Source organism: Sphaerodactylus townsendi, linkage group LG17 (genome assembly GCF_021028975.2).
Source record: "Sphaerodactylus townsendi isolate TG3544 linkage group LG17, MPM_Stown_v2.3, whole genome shotgun sequence".
NCBI lineage: Eukaryota > Metazoa > Chordata > Lepidosauria > Squamata > Sphaerodactylidae > Sphaerodactylus > Sphaerodactylus townsendi.
The window spans coordinates 24,151,310-24,173,970 of NC_059441.1; the positions used below are offsets into that span (position 1 = coordinate 24,151,310).

Here is a 22,661-nt window from a genome sequence, read left to right on the forward strand (position 1 = left end):
AGTGGCGCCTCGCTTTGAGTACGCTGCGTGCCGGGGGCCGCCCACCAAAACCCGCCGCTACGACCGCCGCTGCGACTTCTGCCAAGCCCAGCAGCTCTACCGGTGACCACCTCCGAGCCGCCGCCTGGGATTGTGCCCATTGCGGAGGACCGGTCATCTAGCCGCCAACTGCCCGAAAAAACAGAAGTCAACCGGGCCTGCCGCTAAGACCCCACGCTCAAAGTGACGGTGAGTCAGAGAGAAATCTAACAGAACCCTGGAGCAGTATTTACGCTTGTTACACCAACTACCACCAAGATAATTGGTGCGAAGTTAATTCCGCTTGCAGAATACGCCTATAATAATGCGGTTCATAGCAGTACAAAAAAACCCCTTCGAAATTGTGTCTGGTCGGTCCTTCCCTCCGCTGTTTTAACCATCTGGGCGGAGGCGCTGAATCCTCCGGAGTTTCAGCAGTGGGATTTCATCTCTGGCCGAGGGGTGGAAAATGGTCCAGACCGCCTTTACAGCAGGCTAAAGACTCCCAAAAACTTCAAGCTGATAAGCACCGCCGGATTTCCGCGTGTGGGCGCTTCTGGGTGTATCTGTCTACCAAGAATCTCAGAGACGTGTATAAATTTTCAAACTGGGCAAAAGATTCGTGGGACCTTTTCGGATTACTAAAGTGATTAATGATGTCACTGCCCGATTGGACTTGCCTAATTCTCTAAGTAATATCCATCCTGTCTTCCATTCCAGTTTGCTCAAGGAGGCTCCCTGCTTCCGATGCCTGGCACGACCCGCCGGAGAGGCCCCCACCGACTATAATTGATGGCCACAAGCATTACGAAATTGACGCCATCCTGGACTCTCGTTTTTAATCGCAAACGCTTGCAATATTTAGTCTCTTGGGTGGGATATTCCTCTGGGCATAATCAATGGGTTTATTCTGAAAATATTGACGCTCACTCCTCTCATTTCTGCTTTCCATCGTGACCTTCCGCACAAACCTGGGGAGAAGTCTTTAAGGGAGGCAGAGTGTAAAGGATTCAATGGTGTTGATGAGCGGGACAGCCGCCCGGCCTTGACTGCATTCCATAACCCGGGCGATGGGCCAGCATCTGCGGCGGAGACCTTATCTCTGCGAGAGAGATAAGGTCTCCGCCCCCATGGGAATCCGGGAGGGGGGATGGGATGGACAGAGTTATAACCTGTGCTTCTGGCGGGAGACTTTATTCCTGCCACGTCGTGTACGTGAGCTTTCTAGGATGTCTGAATAAACGGTCTTTTACACCAAAAAAGCCTTTTATTTCTGCTTCTATGGAATTCCTTACAATATCTATGACACTCTTATCCAACACCACATTTCAAAGGAGTCAACTTTTTTCCTGCCAGCTTTCTTCATCGTCCAGTTCTCACACCCATACAAATAATAGTCATGAATTTACTTGATCTTGGTTACTTGATAAGTGACACATTTTCTACATTTTAGAATCTTTTTTCACTCCTTCGTGGCTGTCCGTACCAGTCTGTATCTCCTTCTGAATTCTTGGTTGTGGTCTCCTTTTTGGTTGATGATGCAGCCAAGGAACAGAAAGTCATCTACGTTCAATCTTCTCATTGTCCACCCTAAATTCTCCAACAGCCATTACTTTTGTTTTCTTGATATTCAACTACAGTCCTGCTTTGGCCCTTCCTTCTTTAACTTTCAGCAGTAGCCGTTTCAAGTCTTTGCTATTTCTTGTATCACTGGCATATCTCAAATTGTTAAATGTTCCTCCCATCAATTTTCATCCCACCTTCATCTAAATTTAATCCAGCTTTCCTTGTGAATGCCCACTGGATGGGATTATTTAATGGCATCTTTACTGGCTCAAAGGTATAATAAAACTGAACACATTCAATTATCTATCTCCCAATTCATAATACAGTGAAGATAAAATAGACAATAATACAGATAAAATAGACAATAATACAATAGACATAATACAGTGAAGATAAAATAGACCCCAACTTCAAAAATTTACTGAGAGTACACTATCCAATATGCAACGATATATTGGGAATGTTTTTGTACAGATAAGCCAATTGACTGTATTCCAGAATATTTGGGGAAGGGTTATATATTCTTTTTTCAAATACGAATTATTTATATTTAAAACTCTAGGCTACACCTTCTGGATATCCAAAGCACTCTGAGGCATTCTATGGCTGCAAATGGTAATTATCAGCTTCCGTGGGGACATGAAATGGTGATGTTAACAAATATTCAACTGTGTCATTGTATTGTTATGTAACAGCTAACCATTATGAGCTGCTGTTTTGGTTTCATTACAAAGTAAACATAGTTTATTTGAGCCCAGAAAACCCACCACAACCAGTTAAACATAGTTTATTTGAGATTAGACTAAAAAGGAAAGAGAAGAATTAAAATTAGACAAGCAAGGAAAAGAAAAATCCAGAGAACAGGACCTTTGCTGAATGAGAAGACATAAAGTAGGAACTTATTCCTAGGGAAAAAGGCAGCATTATCTTAGTTTTAAGGGCAGCATTGTGCTACAATAAACGCTGAAAAAAACCTTCATTTCAATTCGATTCTAAGCTAGAAAAGCGACTACTCCAGCAGTACAAAACAGGTCATTTTGTGGACATGTGGACACAAGAAAGCAATAGTAGAAAATGGGAATGATGCTGTCACCCACTTTTTAAAGATTATTTTGTACTAGCAAACTTGTACTTTATACAGAAGACACACACCTGCATTCAGGATATTACCCTGTTTTTAGAGGGCCATGATACCATTTTGACTCTAGATGACCACACAAACAGGTACATTTCTTTTATAGCACCAAGAACATAATCTTGAAATCAGCAACACACAAATACAACTTGAGCTAATGTGGCCTGGTACGAGTCCTCTGCACACAACATTTAAAGGTATGCTAAAAGTCAAGCTTTGCATCATTATTTATTAATTTCATTTGATTTAATAGACACCCTTTCCCATAGGGGCTCAAGGCATCTTACAGAATCAATATGATAAAATACCAGGAAATCCAGTAAAATTGTACATTCTCAACAGTTCAAGTCTCATAAAATCCAATTAAGGGGAGGGTAATTATTTTATTATGACAGATAGGTGTTTCGACAGACCAAGAAAGCTCACTTCTTCCCACTTGCAAAATGCTTTTCATTAGTACATCAATGCAAGAAGGGTAAATATATCCTCCCATGTAATTTTTTTTAACCTGATAAAAGGATACCATTTGACAGTGTTGGCACGGGTCCCTTTGATAACTAGTTAATGCACTTCATTCAGTTGGGTTCAATTACATAAATGGCCTACAGCTCATTCAAGCAGATAAGAGCTACTAATTACCACTGCAATGACAGAGTCGTGTTAATTATAACACCCTGCAGTATCACTTGTGTGCAGCATGTTGAGTTTAGGTATAATCCTATCTGAAGGGAAATGTTTTTCCAGACTTCCCCTGCTATGTAGTCAGCAAACCTAAACCAAATGGCAGCGCTCCCGTTACAGCGTGGGTGGGAGCCAGCGTGGCGTAGTGGTTAAGAGCAGGTGGATTCTAATCTGGAGAACTGGGTTTGATTCCCCACTCCTCCACCTGAGTGGCGGAGGCTTATCTGGTGAGCCAGATGTGTTTCCGCACTCCTACATTCCTGCTGGGTGACCGTGGGCTAGTCAGCTCTCTCAGAACTCTCTCAGCTCCTCCTACCTCACAAGGGGTCTGCTGTGGGGAGAGGAAGGGAAAAGAGCTTGTAAGCCACTTTGAGTCTCCTTACAGGAAAGGTGGGATATAAATCCAAACTCCTTTTCTTCTACAGTGCTTCTTTAAACTTATTCATTTCCACCCCACCTTTCTCCCCAATGGTGACCCAACACAGCTTACATCAGTTTCTGGTCCTCTATTTTATACTAACATCAATCAATCTTGTGAGGTAAGTTAGGTGAATTGTGGGTGACTGTCCCAAGGACACCTAGTGAGCTTCAATGGCAGAACAGGGATTTGAACCTGCTTCTCCTAGATCCTAACCACTGCACCAGGAGTCCTGAATATGGTACCCATGGAAACCATACTGCCCGCTGACACCATTCTTAGCTTCTGCAAACTCCTGCAAAGTAGGGATTCGAACTTGGAACTCCAGGATCCCAGTCTGACACTCTAACCACTATACCACACTGAAAAAAGCACATTTAATCCATGGGCTGAAGAAAGCCCAAAGGATTTGAATTGCTGAAAAATGTTCTACCACATTCTTTTTGCAGCTTGTCGGCTTTAACTTGATTTTGGTGTCACAATGATGCACTACTTCATTAATTGATTTGATTTATAACCCCCCCCCCCCTTTTTCTCCTGCACGAGGAACTATAGCGGCTTACGTCATTCTCCCTAAGCGTGGTGTTGTGGTTAGGAGTAGTGGACTCTAATGGTTCATTTTTCCAGCTCCTCCACAACAACCCAGCTGGGTGACCTTGGGTCAGACACAGTTCTCTCCGAACACTCTCCACCTCATCTACCTCACAAGGTACCTCTTGTGGGGTGAGGGGAAGGCGACTGCAAGCCGCTTTGAAACTCCACTCGGTAGAAAAAAGAAGAGCATACAAACAAACTCTTCTTCATCTTATCCTCACAATGACCCTGCGAGGTAGGTTAGGCTGAACATGTGTGACAGGCCCAAGGGCACCCAGCATGGAAGAGAGGGGATTTGAACCTGGGTCTCTCACATTCTACTCTGACACCCACTACGTCAGGCTGGCTCTCACACTGAGGAAAGAAGGAATGACACAATGCAGAAAGCTCTTGGGGGAAAAAAACCCTAAGAAACTCCCAGGAGGACTCAACTCCCTCAGTGGCCTGCTGGGTGAAGCATGCTGGGTGACCTTGGGCTAGCCACAATTCCCTCTGCACTCTGTCAGCCCCACCGACCTCACAGGGAGTCAGCTGTGGGGAAAGCAGCTGCTTTGTAAGCTGCTTTGAGACTCCTTACGCTAGAGAAAAGCAGGGTATAAATCCAAACTCTTTTTCATCTCTCCAGGACCTGAAGCAGAGATTTTTTCATATCACCTGCTACCTGATCTTTTTGCCTGGAGGTGCCAGGGATCAAACCTGTAGCCTTCTGCATGCAAAGCAAATGTTCTCCCCATCTGAGCCACAGTCATCCCACAGAAGATCCTCCTCCACATTCAACATTTCACCAGATTCTGTCAAGCCAGGCTAGAGAGATCCAGTTTCCAGAATCCTTATAATCAAATACAGACTGAGGCCAGGACAAACGTAAGAAGGAAGAGCAGGTGACAGTTCAATTCTGAACTGCAACAGACTAATCACAAAATGAACGTCTAGCAAACATATTCCCAAGGAATCCTCATTTCTCACCTGTCTGTTTCGTTCATCCATTATTCGCGTGATCTGTATTTTCTTCCTCCCCATCTTCACTGTCTTCCTCTTTATAATTCAGAAGCACTCAAGTAAAATAATCCGCAAACTCTGCGTCCTAGCGCATGGTAGACAGTTCTCTCTGGACTAAAGTCAGAGCCCGTTCACCGTGTTGCTTTTGAAACCTGGAATCGAAAGACACACTGAACTCAGTTTTACGGTGTTAGAAGTGCAACATTTCACATCATTTACTTCTATATCAGAAGTCATTAATAACACAAAGTAATTCGTCCTTAATCAGAAAGATGCTCTGTGAACTAGGTCATATGAAGCTTTCCCTGTATCCTGCCTATAGCACTCACATCATGTAGTCGGCCTATGTACTTCAACCACAGAAGCCTCGTCAAGGGTTGCATTCACCGCCTAGTGATTGAAAACGCACAAAAAGTCAACAGCTCCTTTTAAAATCCAGAGCACTGTGACATTCTTTCAAAGCAATGTCATGAATGACAAAATTATTTTACAGTCCATTATGGGCAAAATAGTACTAGCTCTTTTTTTCAGGTGCAAGTCCATTACACATGCAACACGCTTACTTGTTAAAAGCATTTATCCATTCTGTTTTGTTGGGAACAAGATGAAATCAGGCAGAAAATAGAGTCTTCCAGCACAATGCACCAAGAAGTTAAAAACAAACCGGAGTCCAGAATTTCTGGGTATAATGCTAAGTCCAACAATTATATGCCACTGTCCTCTCCTCCTGACAATAGCGTACACTTGAGATCAACTCGACGTATGTGTGTGTGTGCTTAAAGATCAGCATATTTTGAATGCCGTTTAAAAATAAATCCATTTGATATGTCTCCATGCTGCGCTTCATTTTCCCAACAGACTATTTCACAGGAACATAAGACTGACAAATAGCTGAGAAATTCAAGGTTATGTTCATTACTATAAAACTTGCAAGTTTTCACACCTCGCTAACAAGCCAATTACCGATCTGGCACTTTTTCGCAGCTTGCAAACCCCTCCAAATGTCCGTGTAGAAACGCAAAGGTATGCACAGCCAAAACTTGCATGCTTAGTGGGCAAAGAACTTGAGCAGAGCAATTCACCTACACTTGTCACAGCATATGTGATCCTGTCTTCTGAAAGATTCTTTTATGGCATACACACAACTGATAATTCAGCAACAGAAGCAAAGTCTCTCTTTCTCCAGCACCAGTTCCAAGTTCATTTTCATTTGATTTTTTTTATTCCTCCTAGGTTTGCCATTTATCCACATTTGGCATATAAAACCCCATCCTTATCTCCAATCTCCCACCCTTAACAAATTGAGGAGTTAGAGGAGGAAAAAACAATTGGAAAATGGTTTCCACTGCAACACTCTTTAAGAATTTCTCCATGTCACTATGGTCTTTACTATAGAGATTAGTGGAAATTCCTAGAACATGCCACACAAGTGACATCACATCATCCCAAGCTTGACCTTTCCCAGGCACCGCCCTCATGTAACAGGCTCCCAACTCCATTCCTTGCTCTCAGAAGCTCAAGGAGACGCATATGCTCTCTCCCCACTTCACCATCATAATAACCTTGTGGTGCCAGTCAAGTTTGAAAGTGTGTTGTTGCATCAAGCTCACCCATTGAACTTTTTGTGCTGTGTGGGGAGTAGAATCCAAATCTCCCCAGTTCTTCTAGTGGAGGGGTAGGGAACCTGCAGCTCTCCAGATGTTCAGGAACTACAATTCCCATCAGCCTCTGTCAGCATGGCCAATTGGCCATGCTGGTAGGCTGATGAACCTCGGTCCTGGAACATCTGGAAAACTGCCGCAAGTTCCACCCTGATCTAGTGTATCTCATACCAACTACCACCCTGCAATGCATCGTTCAGGCTCAGGGAATAATTTGGATTAAAAAAGGGGTACAGACAGGGGGTCAGGTTCGTTCTAGAACCTTGAAGGATCCCTACAGCATATGTGCACACGCCACACAGAAAGAATGTAGCCAGCGGAGACTGCAAGATATTGATTTTTCCTTACAATCCTCCAAGCCGTGGCTGGCAGGATTGGAAACACGACATGGGTTCACATTCCCTTCCTCTCCTCTGATTTTCCACTCATATTCCTGATTCTCCTTTTAAAAGAGTATACACAATAACTAGCCAAAACTAGGTAAGCTTTCAAAACCATTATGGGTGTGGGTAACATGGGCTGCTCAAAAGTGACACGGGCTGCTCAAGAGAAACCCCCAAATCCTGTTGATATGCCCAACATGTTGGGTGTGCCTAAAGAGATTCTTTCAATCCACAGATGTTCAATCCAGAAGATTTAAGGGAGACTCCATGACGACCTCACCATGACATGCCTCTGAAGATGTCAGCCATAGATGTGGGTGAAACGTTAGGAGCAAAAACCCTACCAGACCGAGACCATGCAGCCTGGAAAAAAACTCACAACCTCCCAGTTGGATGCATTGGCTGTAGAAAGCCTTTGACGTAATACAAGGTTTTTTAAGGGCTTGCAATCTTCAGGGGCTTTTCAGCAAAGGAAGAAGAAGAAAAAACCCAAGTCCAACGAAAGATGCACCTGGATCTTCCCCGCCAACTGTCACAAAATGCCACTTTCTTTAAACTCTCCTGTAGGGAGGTGGTGTGATCAAAGCCACAAACCATCTCAAGGTTAATGAACAGTGACAGCAAGAGGGGATTAGTCACAGACTACATTACACATTCTATTCACCCCCCAAAGAGGAGACAGTCATGACATCCTGGTGCAACATTTAAAAAGAAGAAGAAAAGAGGATTGTTATTGGAGCAAGAGGTAGTGTTTGAGTATTCCTGATGTATTTATATATTTACAATATTTAGACACCCACCTTCCTCCTGAGCATCTCAGGACACAAGGTGGAACACTGAAGTCATCCTTGTTTTAGGAACAAAATTAAAATCCACCAGCGCTTCTAAAATCAACAAAATTTCCCAGGGTGTAAACTTTCATAAGACAAACCTCACTTTGGTATTTGACAGGAGGGGTTAACCCACTCACAGTTTTCTAGAGCCCACTGTGTTTGTACAACGGGCTTTACTGCTAGGTATTATAATAATAATCTGAGAACGGAAGTCGATTATGGAACAAACCAGCAGTTGTGGTTCCAGTGATTATCAGCACACTGAGTCCCTACCCAAAAAAACAGTTGGATGGCCCCTGAATCACCTACATCAGGGTGGCTAACTCTACCCCTCCAGATGTTCATGGACTATGATCTCCATCAGCCCCTGCCAGCATGGGAATCTGCAGCATTTCGGCCTGTCTGTCTGGACTGCCAGGCTCTGAGCTTGGGGGAGAAGGTGGGAAGTATGGGGCTTGCTGCTGAAGGAATTGATTTAAGGAATCGTGTATGGCGTGCACTGAGGAATCCCTTGGAAGGGCTTCATCGTCGTCCGGGGCATCCTAGACATAGTGTTAAGGCCTGCCATGGTGGATGGCGTAGAAATGTTGTTGAGGGAGTCCATCACCGCCGCTTGAGTAGTAGGGTTGGGCATATCTAAATCCGGAGAACTAAGGAGCTGAGTAGGAGTTGGCCCTGATGAGGGTTAGGGTTAGGGTGCGGAGACAGAAAGATGAAGATCCAGAGTGGGCATCTCCTGTTTGATGAAGATATTGTTCATATAGATAGTCTGGTGGGGAGGAAGGACTGAAGATGCCTGAACTCTGGGAGCCTCTGAAGTAGGGTGGGGGCAGAAGGAACCATTTCACTCTGGTGGCTGAAGGGCTCAGTCTTGATATGGGTGATGGGCAGCCTCTGATTAGTCAGGCCCGTCCTCAGGTGTGTGATATCAGGAAGGAAGACGTTCATGTTGATGCTGTAAGGCAAACCGTCACTGTCAGTGAAGAACTGGTCTACAACTGAGGCACTGTCTTGTCGGTACTTTTTATGCTCTGGGATGGTGTGCATCGGCGGGAGATGGGGCGTCAGGTATTTCTCCATTTTCACATTGGGTCTGCACCATCTCCTCGGCACCATTCCCCTGCGGCTGCGGCTTATGCTCCTGGGGCGGTAAAGGCCGAGGAAGCGCTGCGGCCTCCTCCGGGCACCCAACACAGGCCCGAGGCTCGCGTGAAGACGGGCTCCTCGGGCGCCAGGCGGGCGCCCATGCTCAGCACCCGGGTGGTCATGCGCACCTAAGGAGATTGGCTCACAGCCCTGCCACTGCTGCGCAAGAAGCTCCGTCTCAGCTCTACCTGGCCCGGGACCACTGATGGGAATCATAGTCCATGAACATCTGGCCGCCAAAGTTGGACACCCCTGACCTACTGTCAGGATGCCATTTGCCGGAAGGGGGAACTGCTGGGAAGAGCTTTTGCAGGTGCTTATCTGTTTCTCTGGCCTTGGAGCTCTGCGGCTGGGTCGAGCTCTCAGATTGGACTCTTCCTACTGTCTTGGTTCGCATGGGGGTGGAGATTTGCTACAACATATTATCAACAGTTTTGGCACCCTTTTGCCAAAACTGTCTTTCACTGTTACTCTCATGTCTTCAATAAAATCCTTGAACCCTTCAAGTGAGTTGTTGTCTGAAATGAGGGCTTGACACCTGCCTGTTGACAAAATCTCTACCTACTGATTAGAAAAGGCTGCATGGCTTGGATCCGCACGTTATCTTGCGCCAATGCATTACAACATCTAAACTCTCAAAATGAACCCGATGCACATGAAGGCCAACACTGGCTGAAGATCTGGCAGTTTTGATTTCATAATAAAATAATAATAATCTAATAGTACATATATGTCATCGGTATGACTACTGCCCGCTTATTACATCAAGGGGGTGGATTCAGTTCAAGAAGGTAATGTGCTCCTCTGTGGCAACAAATTTAGCAGCAGCCTGCCTGCTGCGCATTAGATAACCCACAGTTTCCTGTTGCTTCGCCTACCACATTTTCTGGCTTCTCGGCATCACTTTGATACATTCCATTCTTCTTTGCGATTGCTGTGTGCCCTTTACTAACAAAGAGATGCTTGAACTCTGCTAGGGTTTTTTTGCACGTGGACTTAACTCACACATGCAGTGTGACAGTGGGAAAGGTAGCTATTCAGTAATATTAATCCACAGGGGCGGGGGGTGGGGGGGTAGGCGCATAGATGAGAGGAAGAAAAACTATGGTTTCCAAATTCCATTCATGATCCTTTAATTATTAAAGCAGAGGTTCCAAACAGGGTGCCCAGGACAACAACACCTTTTATTGGCATATAAATACATAAAATAGCATAAAACTACCCACTACAGATAGCAGATGGGGAAGTAGAAAATATGCAAACTAGTTTTAATTGATTGTCCATATGATTAGACAGGAGTGACTTGGAGATTTCAGATCTTCATTGCCCTAATTAGGAATGTGGCGACACCTGTAGTAATCTGAGGGTTTTTGTCACCGAGTAAGTATTTGAGTTTTCCTTTGTCAGAGGTCAATAGAGCTTCATTCAGACAGGGTTTGATTAACGTGTCTCTGGGGGATGTATAGAAATTACAATGTAAGAATACATGGTGGTGTTCTCTATATGCCCCTGTGAAGCGTGCCCAGGAGAGTCATGGCACCTGCTGACCCATTTCCTGATGCCCACCAACCGTTTTTAGGAAGTGGTCATAGCCAGGTAGAGCTTTTGCTCAGTAAGGATTCTGATTGGCTGAGCAGATTTTTTAAAGTTGCTTTGGCAGCAGTCGCCACCACAGCACAATGGGTGTCCACTGCATCACTGAAGTTAAGCTGTGGCTGACTCTGCCTCATTTTGTGGCTGACTCCACCTCCTCCTCCAGCCATTTTGTTGCTGCGCCTACCATGCTGAGTCGGAATTTCAAATGTGCCCAAAGCTTTCAAAGGCTGGGGACCCCTGACCTACACCACAGCCAGGAATGTGGTGGCCCATCCCCAGCAACAATACACTATCTAAGGTAATAGGGAGATTCCTATCAGGCCTCTCTAGTAGCTGACCACAAGCAGCATTTGAACCCAGTACTTCAGGCATGTTAAGTCTATGAGAAGAAAAAAAATTGCACAATAATTATGATCCCTGTATATCAATTTTGTACAGGTATATAAATTGTGCTGATGTTGACTAACCTTCTGATCACAGTAAGTGCTGATTGTTAAAGTTGTGGTGTTCTACCAAACTACAACTCCCTACAATCTTTCCTACCCTGGTACATATAGAATTACAGAGCTGGAAGAAACCACAAGAGCCATCAAGTCCAACCCCTTGTCATGCAACAACACACAATCAAAGCCCTCCTGACAGATGGCCATCCAGCCTCTCTTTAAAAACCACCAAAGAAGGAGACTCCACCACACTCCGAGGCAGTGAATTCCACTGTCGAACAGCCCTTACTGTCAGGACGTTTTTCCTGATGTTTAGGTGGTTTTTCACTCAAACCAATGGAGGACTGCAAATGCCTCATAAGATGTTTTACCCCATGAGTCTGTGTAGTTGGAAAAATGTTCTGTGGCATCTAAGTTCACTCATCCAGCCTCTATGTTGCTGCTGCTGCACCAGGTACCTTTCAAATGAAGGCCGCTGCCTCACCTGCACCCAACATGCACTGTGAGCAACTGGAGAAGTAACACATGTATATTCCGATTGCTCACCCTAGGGCAGTGGTGGCGAACCTTTGGCACTCCAGATGTTATGGACTACAATTCCCATCAGCCCCTGCCAGCATGGCCAATTGGCCATGCTGGGAGGGGCTGATGGGAATTGTAGTCCATAACATCTGGAGTGCCAAAGGTTCGCCACCACTGCCTTAGGGGTACTACCATGGGAAATTGCATGTGTGCTTCTGTGTTAAATGCATACAGGTTGCTTCCATCTTATGACAACCCCATGAATCAATGTCCTCCAAAACATCCTATCATTGACAGCCTTGTTCATCCATAAAACTCTCTGTAAAACTCTCCTCCGACATCACATTTCAAATGAAAAATCCAGCTTTCATTTTCCCCACCTCAAATCTGAGTCATTGCTTAGGAGAAGCGAATAGATTTGAAGCAGAGATAACGGAGTGATGTGCTGCCTTCTCTGTGTGCTACCTGTCAAAAGGTCTGTGTTTGTAGAAAGGAACTGAAATGCGTCATGCACAGAAGTCTCTGGCAGGTACAGGGCTCCAATAGAGCATGGGGTGGTTCTCCATACACCTGCGAGCACCATGCTGTTCTTCTTTCTTCTCTGTCTTTTTTTTTTTTTTTGGAGGCAAAGCAAGGACTAAGAGACAGACTTTAATATACAGAAGCTACAGGGGTGCTATCAGAAGGCTGCTCCTTGACTGACAGGCAGGGGTTATGTACGCCCAACTCTACTGCTATGCTCTGCTGGTTACGATTGGGTATTACTTTGAATATCTTTCCTCCACAAAGTTTACACGGTGAGCCTGCTGCACAATGCCAGCGTAAGGCTGATGACTGAGCTGGTCCTTCACCACCTCCATTGGTTGCCCAGCGAGTTCTGGGTCATGTTCAAAGTATTGGTGCCAGACCAATCTTTAAGGCCATTAGCGGCCTTGGACCTACATACCTGAGGGACCATGTCTCCCTATATTGCCCCGCTAGGTCCCTCCGATCGTCAAAGAAGAACCTATTGGAGGTCCCCGGCCTGAAACAGATCCGGCTGGCCTGTACTAGGGCCGGGGCTTTCACAGCCTTGGCCCCGCTCTGGTGGAACAGGCTCCCAAAGGAGATCAGGGCCCTACAGGATCTACAAGCTTTCTGCAGGGCCTGTAAAATGGACCTGTTCCGCCAGACATTTGGCCAGCTGGGTTGATTGAGACCCCATTCAATCCTGGCCTCCAGTGAGCTGGGGGGGGGGGGGTGTTATTGCCATCTGTTACAGTTAAAGTTCCTGTAGTACCGTATACATTTTTTGTGCTGAAAAAGCCCCCCTCGACTTATACACGAGTGAGATGTATTTTAAAAAATATTTTAGGGTTTTTACTTTGTTGGGCACCAGGGAACGCAGTTTTTAGGTTAGCAGCACCAAAATTTCAGGGTATCATCAGGTGACACTCCTGATGATACCAGCCAAGTTTGGTAAAGTTTGGTTCAGGGAATGCCCCATCCCCCATTGGGAATGCCCCATCCCCCATTGTTTCCAATGGGAGCTAATAGTACATGGGGCTACATTTTGAGGGTCCATAACTTTGGACCCCTTGAACAAAAATTCACTAAACCTGGGTGGTATCATCAGGGTTAGGGTTAGGGTTAGGGTTTGTTGGGCACCAGGGAACGCAGTTTTTAGGTTAGCAGCACCAAAATTTCAGGGTATCATCAGGTGACACTCCTGATGATACCAGCCAAGTTTGGTAAAGTTTGGTTCAGGGAATGCCCCATCCCCCATTGGGAATGCCCCATCCCCCATTGTTTCCAATGGGAGCTAATAGTACATGGGGCTACATTTTGAGGGTCCATAACTTTGGACCCCTTGAACAAAAATTCACTAAACCTGGGTGGTATCATCAGGATAATCTCTTGCTAATACCAGCCAGGTTTGGTGATGTTTGGTTGAGGGGGTCCAAATGTTATGGACCCTCAAAATGTAGCCCCATCTACTATTAGCTCCCATTGGAAACAATGAAATGAACACCTGAGGGTCCATAACTGGCTCCTGAACCAAACTTTACCAAACTTGGCTGAATCATCAGGAGGGGTCTCAAGTACTCTGAGAGTATTGTACTACTTACTAGCCTAAGCACAGTTATTGTTGAGACCATATTGTTCTTGTTGACCCTCTTTTCCACTTACAGAACTAGTTTACTGTTTTTCTTTGAAATAAACATTCAAAAACATTTAACCTACTGATGCCTCAATTAATGTAATTTTATTGGTATCTATTTTTATTTTTGAAATTTACCAGTAGCTGCTGCATTTCCCACCCTCGACTTATACGTGAGCCAATAGGTTTTCCCAGTTTTTTGTGCTAAAATTAGGTGCCTCGACTTATACACAAGTATATACAGTATCTATTGTTGATGTTTTAAATGGTTTTAATCTGAAATAATTTTAATGCTTTTATAGTTTTTATATTGTACACTGCCCAGAGCCCTTCAAGGGAGGGTGGTTTAAAAAACGAACGAACGAATTAATTAATTAATTAATGATAAAACATTTGAATTCCACAAAAAACCCAAACACTACATTTTTATATGCCAGTGCTTTCTACTTGATCTATTTGTATGTTGTGAGTTAGGTCTGATCAGGAATATGCATTGTGTGCATTTCTAATTTTTCAAAGATACAGACTCAAAGTCCTCTTTCTGCCACAACTTCTATTGTTTTGGGAACTTCACATCTCTAATTGATTTGATTTGTTTGACTTTTAAACCACCTTCCCCAATGGGTTCAGGGGTGGCTTACAATAAAACAATATTAAAACAATAATAGCACATATTCCCTCTGGGGGAATAATGTCTCTTGAGAGACATCCAAGTATGCACATGAACTCCTCGCTTATTAACTACTGCATAACAGTGTCTGGATTTTAAATCTCATTTTACAAAATTATCAAAGAAAGGTTTTCTTTAACCAAAAAAATGTTACAAAGACATAGTGGTCTCCCTTCCTGGGTGTGGACATCAGAATAATTGAAGTTTCAACAGTTTAGCCCCAGGCACAGTATCTTTTTGCTGCTTGATAGAAGTACTTATGACTGGGACACAGTCAAAGGGAAAAGGAGAAAACCACCGCCTGTTTCCCCCCTCAGGCATCTCCTCTCCAAACCCTAGAAAGCCCCAAATGCTGCAACCTCTCCTCATAAGGAAGGTGTTCCAGTCCCTCAATCATCCTCGTTGCCCTTCTCTGCACTTTTTCTATCTCTTCGATATCCTGTTTGAGATGTGGTGACCAGAACTGAACACAGTACTCCAAGTTGCCCCTATGCCCCACAGGAACACTATACCTGCCACGTCCCCGGAGCTTCAGCACAGGACAGGTTTCAGTTCCTCTCTGCAGATATGGAGGATGCACAGAGAAAACTCCGTTCCAGCACAAATAAGTGCAAAGACTGCCCAAGGGGGAGATGCTTTGATTTCCAGATACAAGCACTGAGAGATCTCCATTCCTACTTGCATCTCATGAAGGTAACTTTGACTGTTGAAAGTTTAAACCATAGAAATCCTTTTGGTCTTTCAGATGCTACTAGACTTGAATCTTGCTTTTGCATTTTAAGTGTTCATGGTTTATTGCAACTTACTGGGTCCATTTTGGAAAGAAGATTGGAAGCTAATTTTAATAAAAGCAAGGGGGGGGGGAGTTTTGACTTGTGAAAGCTTATACCTCATTGGTCCCCAGAGGACTACTGGACTCACACCCACATATGTTTGGTAAGCAATAAGGAAGATTTTACAGGTTTCCATTGTGGTTCAATGTTTGATTTAGTATTCCATAAACATTCCATTGTTTTCATTAACTGCGCTATGTACAAAGTGGCATTTGTACAAACCATGCTATCAAAGCACAGGCATTTTCGGTATTAAGTTGCCAAACAAGGTTTTCTTCTCAATGCGCTGATCCAGCTACTTTTGAAAATTGATTTTTTTTTCAAATATGGGAGCAGTGAACTGTAATTAGGGAGGCGTCTACGCACAAGTCCAACAAACAGCTCTACAGAAGTCAATTTTAAAACCTGCTCATGTTTTATCAATAGTGACAGCCAGGGACTTCAAATAGAGAAGGTCGGCTGTTAAGACACCTTTTAAAAGTCTCTCCTTAAAGCAGGGATTACCCATATTTAAAATCCTTGATGAGAACAACTATGGAACAAAAAGCTTTTTAACTGAAAAGTAAAAGCTTTTCAACTCACTAACACCAGTACACATTGAGAAACAATTGTTTGTCAACAGGAGTATACCTTAAGAGGAAAATATAGAAATATACAAAGAAAATATACAATACATCTTAAGCTTGCTGTGTAGCCCCAGGCCAATCACACACTCAGCTATCTCACAACACTGTGGTAAAGGTAAAGCAGAGGGGGGAATGATGTAAGCCATTTTGAATCTCCACTGGGAAGAAAGGAGGGGTATAAATGAAAAATAAATAGGCTTCTGTGGCCACTATCCTAGTCAACACAAATTACTTTTAACCATGTGGTAGAAGAAAGTGCCATCCAGTCAAAGACCACTTATGATGTCCCTACTGGATTCTGAAAGCAACAGATGAACAGAGGCAGCTTGCCTTTGCGCAGCTAGAGAAAAACGTGTTGCTTTTTACCAGTGTTCTCAGAAACTTACTTCTGTGGCTGTGAACCCATCGCGCACGGCACTAGTTCCCAACTCTAAGAACAAGGACCCCTTGTTAACCGCAAAATGTTTTGAAGACCCTCACACACAATAGTAGCTGTACTGTTAATATCTACTGAGAAAGTACATAATGACAAAGATCAAAGTGACAAAGTGTGCACATGGTGTCGTCAGGTCTATGATTCATTCAATGACAGACTCTGGATTTCTCAGTCAGAAGTCTTTATTGGAACGGACACTGAACCCCTGGCGTTTGCAAAGCCAGTTCTAACCCACACCCCAAATGCCCAGAGCTTTATTACCTCCCCTGTCCACTCCCTCCCCCCAACTACACAAAGTGGGAAAACTGAGGGAAAGCGAAAGTCCCTTCCCAAGGTCTAGGGAAAGATACAGAGCCATCTGGCCACCCCTCCTAGCGCAGAGAAGTCCAGAGATGCCGCTGTTATCTATAGTTGTAAGCATAGAGAGAAAGAAGCAATGAATGGCAAGATTCAGCAACCCAGAAAGGGCCCAGCCCTTAAGACATTAAGTGTACACTGACAGGCATTTACAGATGCCTTGAAATAACGCTACTACCTACCTACCCAGGAATCACCAGCCCCCAGGCACAGCTTGAATACATAGGTGGAAAGGTATCACTGCATTTCACATATATTTAAGAGCAGACATTACAAATGACACCTTATAGACTTTGGCCTACAAGGCAGCCAAGTTCCTGTAAATCCGATCCAGGAGTATTGGACACTGCCAAGGAACATCAGGTTGGCAATGCTTTCCTAATTCTTTCGCTATCTGCTTCCTTGAAGAGCAGTAGCAGCTGAAGCATCAAGTATGAATGCCTGGCTGCCAACAGCTGAGATGCCAGCTACAGTGGTCTACTATTTCACTTTCATCAGCAAGAGATGCAAGACACAGGTTTGGCTTAAAGCAGGGGTGTCCAACTCTGGCGCTTCAGAGGTTCATAGACTACAATTCCCATCAGCCCATGCTGGCATGGCCAATCACCAGGGGCTGATGGGAATTGTTCAGTCCTCAGGCTTATCCATAGGCTATCCTGAAGCACCAGAGTTAGGACACCCCACAAGCCAAACGTTTTATTGCCAACTGTAATGGCAAGGCAAGTGGGCCTTGGGCTGCCTGTGGAAGCAGCAATGTCCGACTACTCAAGGCAAAGGTGGTTTCCTCAAGATATATTTTAAAAATGACTGAAAGAAAATAACCCCCAAGTCCTCAAATTCTTTTCATGTTATAAATTTTAAGTATGAAAAACTTTACCTTAGGAATTATTTCACCTGTTGTAAAAGAGGAGGTATTACACAAGCATTTACTTTTTTAAAAATTCTCATTTCTTATGATTTGATTTCTTCCCAACCATGGTGGCTAGTGTCAAAAAACACAGACATTTATGTTCAAAAAAGATATTAAAACATAATTAAAAACAATAACAATTAAAAGCTTATCTTAACAAATGGTGCAAGAACATAAGTCCCTTCATGGCGTGGGTGAACAGCAGCGGCAGAAGAAACAGGGGTAAAAATCCGTGTTAGGAATGAAAAAAACCCTGAGGGGAAATCCCTCCCCCCATTTCCCCCAGACTTTCACATATATAAAAAAAAAAGTTCTCTGTACGTTTTTAGTATGATTGATAACTGGCTACTCTATAAGGGGAAGAGTTTGGCTTCTGTGCTCTCTCTGTGGACCTTCCAGGGACATTCAGGAGGTCACCAAGCTGGACTAGATGGACCGGCTGCTTTGATCCTGCACAGCTGTTCTTGTGCCATGATCAGAAGAACAGACACAAACGGACAGCTGCAGGCAAAGCATTTCTAGGCTGAGTCTCCCCAAACCCAAAGGGTGCTGATGTTCAGGTTTTTCTTTTAACCCCCCACCCCCACCCCTGGAAATAACTGGCCGAATCTCTTGTGCTGCACACAGGTATGCCATAGATATTTCCAGGTGGAACCAAGTTGTTTATTATGGTTCACTGTGCCTCAGTGGTTAGAAAGCTTTCCAAATGGAGGTGCTATTTAACAGCAGATCTTCGTATGGTGGCTACACTTTTGTTACTATCCTGCTTGTTCCTGGCAAGTTTATATGTTAAAAAAAAGATATATAGTTTATAAAGTGCACTTCTAATACTTCATGGCATCTTCTACAGGAAGCTTTAAAAACTGCCACTTACAAATGGTTTAGAAAACAGCAAGCCATTGAAACCAGTATTTGCTAATCTCACTTTTAAAAACTGGAGTTGTACATACAGAGATCTGAAACTGCTGTCATCTGTTACTGGCCTGTCTCTAATTTATTCTCTTAAAAGCACAAAGACTGAAACAGGAATTCACAACTTGAAACCACAGGAAAACATGCGGTAAGTAATGGGCTGTTCTAAGTCACAGGTGCATTTCCAGCTGTTGGGTGTGCTTAAAAGTCATCAGTAAAACTTGCACATAGCTCCGTTTCAGAAAAACATTCAGTAGCGGGGAAGTTTCAACAGACCTGACTGAAAATTTACTCAGGCATTAAGCCTTGCGTCTACTGTAACTGAAGACATGTTTTCATAATGTATTCTATTCAGGCAGTTCACCTTCGTCACAATGAATTACAGCCCAATCTTCCAATCCACTGCATTAGCCTGAATGCAGGATTGAACCCTACGTCTGCGGTGCTGGTATGGTGCCCAGACAACATAAAAACAGAGAAAGACTGACAGATATTTGGACCTCCAAAAGCTACAATGAAAGTGGTGAAGTATTTCCTTGCCTGTACTGCAGGATTCATAACCGATTCGAATATGCTTAATCTTGGATTGTCACCTGAACCCAAGGGTTTGTTCAACACACTTAATCGATTTGTGTCAATACCATCACATCCAATGCCCCAGGCCTTCTCCAGGCCTATGTTTGCAACAATCTCCTGTATTAATTTCCAGGATTAGCTTGGCTGTACACACTGCATATCCACTTCTACCATTCACTTTCTTCCAGGTTCGTTTTCTACTACCTGAATAAAAGATCCTATTGTGTTACCAGGCCCATTTCAATGTATCCAAGAATGGCTTTTTGCTAAAGGAATGTGTAAAATGCAAAAACCTTACAACAATGCAAGCTAGACCAATCTCTAGGAAGTGTAAGGAAATTGCTCAGGAAATGTAAGGTGCTAACTAGACTGTATGTATGACCATACATGAAGAGAAGATTTTGCAGATTTTGCGCACTGTGCGGGAGATGAAAAATCAACATAGATCAGGAATTGTCACCAAGTATGAGTACAAACATCACAAGATGGAAAAGGATGGTCAAACAAACCGTAAGGCTAAGAAATCCATCAATAATTGTATCTTGACAACAGAATACTAGGTGTTAATAGATGAAGCGGTGGGCCATGTGATCCAGCATCCTATCTCACACTGTGGCCAATCAGTTCCACTGGAGAGTCAACAGCAGGGCCTAGAGTCCAAGAAAGAACATCAGAAGAGCCCTGCTGGATCAGACCAGTGGTCCATCTTGTACAGCATTCTGGCTCACACAGTGACCAAGCAGTTTCTTTGGAGGAATAGAGGCTGAGACCTTCATAAGAACATCAGAAGAACCTTGAGTGGTCCATCTAGTTCAGCATCCAGTGGCCAACTAGTTTCTCTGCAGGTTCAATAACGGGGCACAGAGGTGTCAATGTCTGTGATAAGAACATCAGAAGAGCGCTGTTGGATCAGACCAGAGGTCCATCTAGTCCAGCATCCTGTCTCACACAGTGGGCTGCCAGTTCCTTTGGAGGGCCAACAACAGGGTCTAGAGTCCAAGACCTTCATAGGAACATCAGACAAGCCCTGCTGGATCAGACCAGTAGTCCATCTAGTCTAGCATCCTGTCTCACACAGTGGCCAATCATTGCCTCTAGAGAGCCAGTAGCAGGACACAATGGCCAAGACCTTGCCCTGATAAGAAAATAAAACTGGATCAGATCAGTCGTCCATCTCGTTCAGCATCTTGTCTCACAGAGAGGAAAACCAAGTCCTCTGGAGGACCAACAACAGGGCATAGAGAACACCAGAAGAGCCAGGAGAAAGCAGTGGTACGTTTCCAGATATGCCCATGGGAACAGATGAGTAGCGTACAAAGGAGAAACTGGAAGTCCCAGCAGATGACTCTGCTCATAAATATAGACAGAAAGAAAGCAAACAGCTAGGCTTTTATCTTAGACTCAGACCGAGTATATTCCAAACAGGCATGCTTTTGCACTGACCAGGATAGCCCTAGCTAATGATCTCATCACATCTCAGATGTTAAGCAAGGTTAGCCCTGGCTAGTATTTGGATGGGAAACCTCCAAGGAACACCAAGATTGTGACATGGAGACAGACAATGCCAATCCACCTCTCAATGTCTCTTGACATTATGAGGTCACTGTAAGTCAGGTGTGACTTGACAGCGAATAAAAAAGGCACCCTTCTGCTGCTTTAGACAGTCCCAACTGTCCACAGGGACGACTTTGAAACCGACACTGAAACATAAAAACCTGCTATTCTGCATTTTAAAAGGAGTAGCAACACTGTTTTCTGTAATCACTACGGTATTTCAAGTGAGCACACACAAAAAAAATCTTGGGGAGGGTGGTATACAAATTCAATAAATAAAAATAAATAAATACATCTAGAAATGTTTCATACTACTCATGATGCATCTCCCATTAATCTCTTGCCAATGTAACATGACCAAAAATGATAAATCAAAACAGTGGATCTGGTTTTCAACTATCACATCTGTCAGAAGAGGAAGTTAATATAGGCCAAACATGACAGAAATCGCAACAATTACACCTCAGGCTACCCAAAGAAGAAAATCTGTATTTCACTCTATTCTGCAAATGTCATTAGCTCACTTTTTTTAAAAAAATGTAGCCCCGTACAAAGATGTTTGCATGAAAAATTAGACAAGAAGAAAAGAGTTTGGATTCATACCCGCCTTTCTCAATCTTAAGGAGTCTCAGAGCAGCTTACAATCACCTTCCCTTCCCACATCAGACACCTTGTAAGGTAGGTGGAGTTGACAGAGTACTGAGAGAACCGTGACTGGTGCACGGTCAGCCAGCAGGCTTCATGTGGAGAAGCAGGTAAACAAATCCAGTTCTCCAGATTAGAGCCCACCGCCCTTAACCGCTATGTCACGCTGGCTCTCAAAAACAGGTCCCAAAAATAGTATGTTTCCCGTGTTCCCATCATAAACAATCAAAACTTTACAGTATAAATTGAGCTTTAAAAGGGGCTTGGACAGATGTATGGAGGAGAAGTCGAACGATGGCTACCAATCTTGATCCTCCTTGATCTGAGATTGCAAATGCCTTAGCAGACCAGGTGCTCAGGAGCAGCAGCAGCAGCAGGCCATTGCTTTCACATCCTGCATGTGAGCTCCCAAAGGCACCTGGTGGGCCACTGTGGGTAGCAGAGAGCTGGACTAGATGGACTCTGGTCTGATCCAGCAAGCTCTTTCTTATGGCCTGATGAGTATCTTTTTTAAAAAAAAAAACCTTAATCAAAAACAAACTTTTTTGAGCTGGGCAGTCCCATCCAAAGCCAGAGGTGGCGGGATGGGGCACCAATGTGGTGTTACTTCACCGCCTCCAAGAGGGCTTTCCAGTGGCACAGGAAGCAAGAAAAACTTCTGAAACCACCACCCTGCTATTGGAAAGCCCCATAGAATTTACAGGACTTACACCACCAAAAGGGTGGCATAAGTCAGAGGGCTGGGGTGAAGCACTCCTATCCTTAAACTTTGGGAGCGAGCTAACTGATGTCAGCTCTGCCCCCTGGGGAATGCCCCAGCCTGCCCCCCAGCCTGGGTTTTGCAGTGTGCAGCTGAGGGATGGGTGGCCGCTGGCACATCTGCCCCTTCTGCTGGGTAAGTGCCCCAGGGAGGGCAAATGCACCAGCGCAAGGCCATGACTGCTACCGTGTTTCCCCAAAAATAAGACAGGGTCTTATATTAATTTTTGCTCCAAAAGATGTGTTAG

General features: G+C 44.2%; 1 protein-coding gene and 1 pseudogene across 8 annotated transcripts in view; both read right to left on the reverse strand.

Moving 5' to 3' along the window:
* Nucleotides 1-22,661, reverse strand: part of MEF2A (myocyte enhancer factor 2A) — a 95,091-nt gene that overhangs the window by 63,955 nt on the left and 8,475 nt on the right. For all 8 annotated transcript variants that reach the window (XM_048519687.1, XM_048519692.1, XM_048519690.1 and 5 more), the window contains exon 2: nt 5,379-5,563. In XM_048519687.1, coding sequence (XP_048375644.1) covers nt 5,379-5,432 — 54 coding nt within the window. In that variant the 5' untranslated portion in view covers nt 5,433-5,563. The remainder of the gene's footprint in view (nt 1-5,378; nt 5,564-22,661) is intronic.
* Nucleotides 5,543-9,556, reverse strand: LOC125424421 (annotated as a pseudogene).